Source organism: Tripterygium wilfordii, chromosome 21 (assembly GCF_013401445.1).
Source record: "Tripterygium wilfordii isolate XIE 37 chromosome 21, ASM1340144v1, whole genome shotgun sequence".
Classification (NCBI taxonomy): Eukaryota; Viridiplantae; Streptophyta; class Magnoliopsida; order Celastrales; family Celastraceae; genus Tripterygium; species Tripterygium wilfordii.
In genome coordinates, this window is record NC_052252.1 from 17,238,567 (window position 1) to 17,244,608 (window position 6,042).

Consider the following 6,042-nt stretch of genomic DNA (forward strand, 5'->3'; position numbering starts at 1 on the left):
TCGAACATTTACATGAGTTTATAAGAAAGTCAATAGGAATTCATCATCTGTATTCATTTATGCTATTATGAAATCTCTCTAGTGCAAAGTGTTCATATTTTTTTATATTCATTGTAGTTACTCCTCCTAAGAGGATTCTCATAGGGAGTAATATATTCGTAATAACGCGCTGAGTTTTTGCCGAACCCACCTGTCGTCAAGTGAAAATTTTCTATGTGAACTGGCCTAGCCGCTCAAGTTTAAGCTACTATCGAATGTCTAAAAAATAAAATTGAGTATGGTATCGTAATCGATTACTTAAAAAAAAGTCTCTTCACTCGAGAATTTCCCTTTTTTTTACAAATTACGTGATCAAAAATGGAAAATATATTATACGAAATTACATACATGAATCAAATGAGCCTTTGGAGGGAAAAAAAAGAATGAGCCTTTGGAGGGAAAAAAAAGAATTGTAGAGGTGTGGCCTATACATAAATACAAGAAAGTCAAGGGACGAAATCACAAATATGCGCACTTAATTGGAAATACTGTCCTCTTTTATGATTTTATCTTTAATTTTCACTCGTTTTCTCTCCTTTCCTTCTCCCTTTCTATAGTTCGGCTGTACTACCTATTATACTGCACTTTCCTTTCTACATCCTTTCCTACCTCTTATCCCCTCTCTCTCTCTCTCTCTCTCTCTCTCTCTCTCTGAAAGTTCTCATTTATTTCCTCTTCAAAGATCCCTTTCTTCGCTCCTCTGCATGTGAAAGTATGTCTTTCTCTATCAACTCCTTTGTTTTATTTTGTTTGTTCTTTTGTGGTGTAGAGTGGCTTCTCCCTTATACTTGTGTTTTGAGATGTAGCTAAGATTATACTGTTAGGGTTTCTTTCGATGCGTGATCAGGAGAATTTGATTATGAAGTGAGGTTATATTGGTGTTCTGAGTTGGGTCTATGACTAATAAATGAGATTCTGATGTGGGTTTTTTGGGATACTGTCTTAATCCCTCTTTACCTTTGATATTTGTTCTCTTATCGATTGACCATAAAAAGTAGGCTCGTAAAATTATGTTCTTTGTTTGTGTTTGTGCAATTATGGGTTTTGGTTGGGATGGTAGATCCTGAATTTGGTAAGATCTTACTCAATACTCTCTATCTTGTATTTTGGGCAATTCTTTCATCTGTTTATAGTTCATTTTTGTATAATTGCTTTTGGGTTTTCAGTGGCAGAAATAGATTAAGTTGCAAAAGCAAAATACTTCAAAGTTCTGTACAAAAGTGATCTAGGCAAGTTTGGTATTAAAAGCTTAGCTTCAAAGTAAAAAAGGACAAAAGAAAGATCGATAAATCATCTAATGGGAAAACAATATTTACCCCACACTAACTGTAATGAGAATAGGTTGATTCTCATACTTAATTTACTGTTGCTTCCTGTTGCATTGATTTCAACTGATGAATCAAAAGATTTGATGATGGATTTAGCTTGTGATTTTAATTACCTATCTTTGGGTTTACAGGCTTTCTAGAGGGTAAAGATGGTTTCGGAGTCATGGTTTCGTAATTTGTGGAGAACCCCCCGAAAGCATGATGCTTCTGGAAAAGTGGTGATAGGAGTATTAGCGTTTGAAGTTGCAAGCTTAATGTCAAAGCTGGTTCATATGTGGCAGTCATTGAGTGAGAAGCAGGTTGCTCGGCTGAGAGAGGAGGTCACAAATTCTGTTGGAATAAAAAAGCTTGTGTCGGAGGATGATGATTTTATAGTTGGTTTGATTTGTGCGGAGATGATCGAGAATGTGAGATGCTTGGAAAAATCTGTGGCCAGGCTGGCAAAGAAATGCAATGATCCTAATTTGAAGAATTTTGAGCTTGTTTTTTGGGAGTGGATGAAGGTTGGTGCCGACCCATATGGTTGGGCATTTAGTTCAAAGAAAATGGATAAGAAAGTCAAGAAAATGGAATGGTTTATTTCAGTCAATGCAAGTTTGTACCAAGAGATGGAATTGCTTACTGATCTTGAACAAACGCTGAGGAGAATGAAGTGTAATGGTGGGGAGCAAGGTAATTTGATTGAATTTCAGAAGAAGGTTTCTTGGAAGCAGCATGTTGTGAAGAATCTGCAGGACATCTCTCCTTGGAACAGGACATATGATTTTGTGGTTCTTCTTTTCGCTAGATCTCTATTCACAATATATGGTCGGATCAAACATGTGTTTGGAGTTAATCAGACCGTCGATGTTGATGTTGATGTTGATGTTGATGAATCTGGATTTGCAGATTCTGATTTTATTGATCGTAGCCAATCAGTTTCTGCATTGATGCAATCATCAGTTCATCCATCTGAAAGTAGCAGTCTTCCTCGATTTTCTTCTGGTCCCCTTGGAAGGTTTACTACAAAATCAGGTCCAATTTCTAAAACAAACAAGACCAGTTATATCCATTCGGGTCTTCCTCATGACTCTATCACTAAGTCAGGTCCTATTTCCGGAAAGGACAGGAATATCCACTTTTATTCTGGACCCCTCGGGAAGACGGCAACCAAATCAGGTTTAATTTCTGGAAAGGATAAATCCAGCAAGAAGAAGTGGTGGACTCATGTCCAATCACCATTCCAGCTGGGAAAGAAACCACGACCTAAATCCAACCTATTGACTGCAGAGGGACCTTTGAAGGGACAGTTTATAGCTACGCATAGCACTCCTGTTGCCAATGGTCTGTTGAATTCAAACGATCTTCTAGCGACTGTCAATGGAACCAGGGGAAGCGATGCAAATAACCTTCCTCAGGGCGCTGCATATCCATCACGGTTTTGTCCCCAACATGGTTTGTTGAAAGCTCCTCCTGAAACCCTTGGTGCTGCTGCATTAGCTCTGCATTATGCAAATGTTATAATTGTAATTGAGAAGCTAGTGGCATCTCCTCACTTGATTGGTCATGATGCAAGAGATGACCTCTACAACATGCTACCTGCAAGTGTCAGATCTGCTCTTAGGGCAAAGCTAAAGCCATTTAAAAAGAGCTTGGCCGCATCAGATTATGATACAGTTCTTGCAGGAGAGTGGACTGATGCAATGGCATTAATATTAGAATGGTTGGCTCCACTTGCTCATAACATGATAAGGTGGCAATCTGAGCGGAGTTTTGAGCAGCAAAATTTTGTTTCGAGGACAAATGTACTTCTGGTTCAGACCCTCTACTTTGCAAATTTGGAGAAGATAGAGGCAACAATCACTGAGCTTCTTGTTGGTCTAAATTATGTCTGGAGATTAGATAGAGAAGTTCATGCAAAAGCTTTGCCTGAATCTGCCTGCGGTAGCGTGTTTGATAAGTATTTGGACTTAGAAGCATGAAAATATTCCCGGCTCCTTATATTGGCTCACTTGGAATCCTAATTACCTCAAAAATCAACGGCATCCTGTGTATGGTCAAAGATGGTAGTCCCAGACTCAGCTGTGAGGTTCTTGATTCTGCCTGGCGACATTGATAATTTGGTTGATCTTCTTGCAAGTTGCAACCATTCAGATGAGATATACTCATATTCTGAAAATTCCAACACTATAAGCAATTGGTGAGTGAATGATATATTATGAGCTCCAAAAGCCATTTTAGTTTATTTTGTTCTTTCTGGTGAGTGCTGATTATCTTTCTTGCCCGCTGTGAAACGTGGCTCGCGACCCGTTCCTGGTAAATCTCATTACCCTTTCTATTCAAGTCATATTTTCATGAAATGTGTATATTTATTAGCTATACCCATTAATAGGATTGTAAATCTTTCTACATAAAGGAGATTTCAGGTTGGTCATGTTTCTCTTGAGATGATGAACTTTGAACTGCATAGTCTCAAAAGCTAGTCTGAATAGGGTTGCGTAAATGCTTCCCCGATTCAAGTGTTCCCCTGGAAATGCTCCAGTGAGGTTGTTTCTGGTTTGGTTACAACAAGCAAATCGATTGTGGTAGACATTGCCTACAAATTTTTGAGCTTTGTATTTCAGCACTCATTCTTGTTATCACTGGAAGTGGCGGATAAGGTAATTGATCTGTACTTTATTTAATTTTTTTGGAGCATTTCTTTAACATAAACTATTGTGGCTACCATTATCCATTGAAGCATTTCTTACCAGTTAATCCTGCTTATTTTGTTATCATCATGCTAAGCATAGCCCATAATTATTCATACTAAATGCCTCCCCAAAAATGGTCGACTTGGCAAAGAATGAAACCGTCCAGTCGGAGGACGCGAGTTGGATATGCAAGCTAACAGCCCACAAGTTGGCATTTTGGGTTGGCCGGGGGGTCTGTTGGAGGACTTGGGTTGTACTCTGTACGCTAATACCTGGCGTCTTACATAAAATTCTGACATGGGAGGTTGAGTTGGCTAGGAGTGAAGTGGACTCGAGTTGGACTCCCACACCAACAACTCGCAACTTACCTGTGAATGGTAGAAGTGAACACTGGACCAGGTGCCGACCTTTCAGTTCAGGTCAGACCTGATCCAGTGTTATTTTAGGAGCTTAACCCATTGATAACTCTGTTAAGGGTTATCGGGTAACCTGGTTCTGGGTCACCCTGTTATCAGGCTCAAGTTGTAGGTTACCCGGTCATGCTTAACAGGGCCGGAGGGCCCAGCCCACAAGCACATTTACAGACTGAAGAATATAATCAACCTTTTCCTGGGCCTCTGTTGTTGTCCTGTATTTAGCATAACTAGGCCAAGCATATCATATGCATATCATATCATCCAAGCATAACTAGGTTATTTTAGGAGCTTAACCCATTGATAACTCTGTTAAGGGTTATCGGGTAACCTGGTTCTGGGTCACCCTGTTATCAGGCTCAAGTTGTAGGTTACCCGGTCATGCTTAACAGGGCCGGAGGGCCCAGCCCACAAGCACATTTACAGACTGAAGAATATAATCAACCTTTTCCTGGGCCTCTGTTGTTGTCCTGTATTTAGCATAACTAGGCCGAGCATATCATATGCATATCATATCATCCAAGGATAAATTTATACATTCAACAATGTCTTCAAAAGGACAATGATGAAGGTGGAGACTGACCCACTAATTTGTTCAGAGAATGTGTGACTCGACAGGGTCCAACAGAATGAGCCATTTTCAGTCTGAAAAAGGATTATCTGTATCTAATTAAACAACAAAACAGCTTGACCCACTTGTTTCCAATTTTCGTCCAAAAGCTTCTTGTACAATATGTTGATTAACAATATGGACATTTCTATTGCCAACAATTTTGTGTCATATTCCACTTTTAATGTGACACCTTTCTGACATGGAAATTTGACACCTCTTGTTTCATGCTAAATAGCTTATATACAACCTTTTGTATGATTAAAGAAGTTGAAGAAATAAAGCTTATAATGTTTTATGCTTCAATCTATATGTATGTCTTGTAATGAGGTGGGCTTTTTTTTAAAAAAAAAATAAGCGGAGGAGAGGAATTCAAACCTTGATCGTTAGGGTGATATACATCATTTTTAACGCATCAATTAGTGACTCGGGTCTCGGGTGTACTAATGTGGCTTGTACTTATAATTCCGATATCCTCCATTAATATAGGGGAAATAATAAAACATATTAAAAAGTTATTCATATTGAAAGTTGGGGAAGGTTCAATAATCAGTATGGTTGATAAACATAGAATACATGAAACTTCATAATACGATTTGGATGGAAAAAAATAAAGGAACTTTAAGGATTCATTGAATCAGACCGTTACTTATCAGAGACAAGTAAGAATCGCACTTGTTGATATATGCCTGTACGCTGTATCCCGCCGTCTCTAATCAATGGGAGGAAAACAAAATTGTACTATTTTAAAAATACTATAATTATTTTTTACAATAAAAATAAAGTCCTACACATAGTTAGGGGTGACAAAATTTTATTTAATCCAGATTATATCAAATTTGGACACATGTTATATATTTGAAATTTAGGTAAAAAAAAATTGTCATACTTAAAATCGGGTTCAGGTAAAAAAAAAATTGTCCGATTCACTTATATGTACTCTAATCTAGATATTGTCCTTACTTGTAAACTAATATGAA

At 38.1% G+C, this 6,042-nt stretch overlaps 1 protein-coding gene across 7 annotated transcripts; it reads left to right on the forward strand.

The window, feature by feature from the left end:
- The first annotated feature begins 636 nt into the window (after positions 1–636).
- On the forward strand, positions 637–4,910 carry LOC119988852 (protein PSK SIMULATOR 2). Of its 7 annotated transcripts, none has more exons than XR_005465679.1 (4): positions 637–751; positions 1,499–4,006; positions 4,139–4,475; positions 4,731–4,910. XR_005465679.1 is itself a non-coding variant. In XM_038834058.1 (2 exons), exon 2 carries the CDS (start codon positions 1,517–1,519, stop codon positions 3,326–3,328), a length of 1,812 nt encoding a protein of 603 aa, XP_038689986.1. In that variant the 5' UTR covers positions 637–751; positions 1,499–1,516; the 3' UTR covers positions 3,329–4,654. The 7 variants fall into 7 exon arrangements, 1 of the variants encoding a protein (XP_038689986.1); XR_005465681.1 differs by having other exon boundaries at positions 1,499–3,662; positions 3,763–4,475; XR_005465682.1 differs by having other exon boundaries at positions 1,499–3,662; positions 3,773–4,475.
- Positions 4,911–6,042: the final 1,132 nt, after the last annotated feature.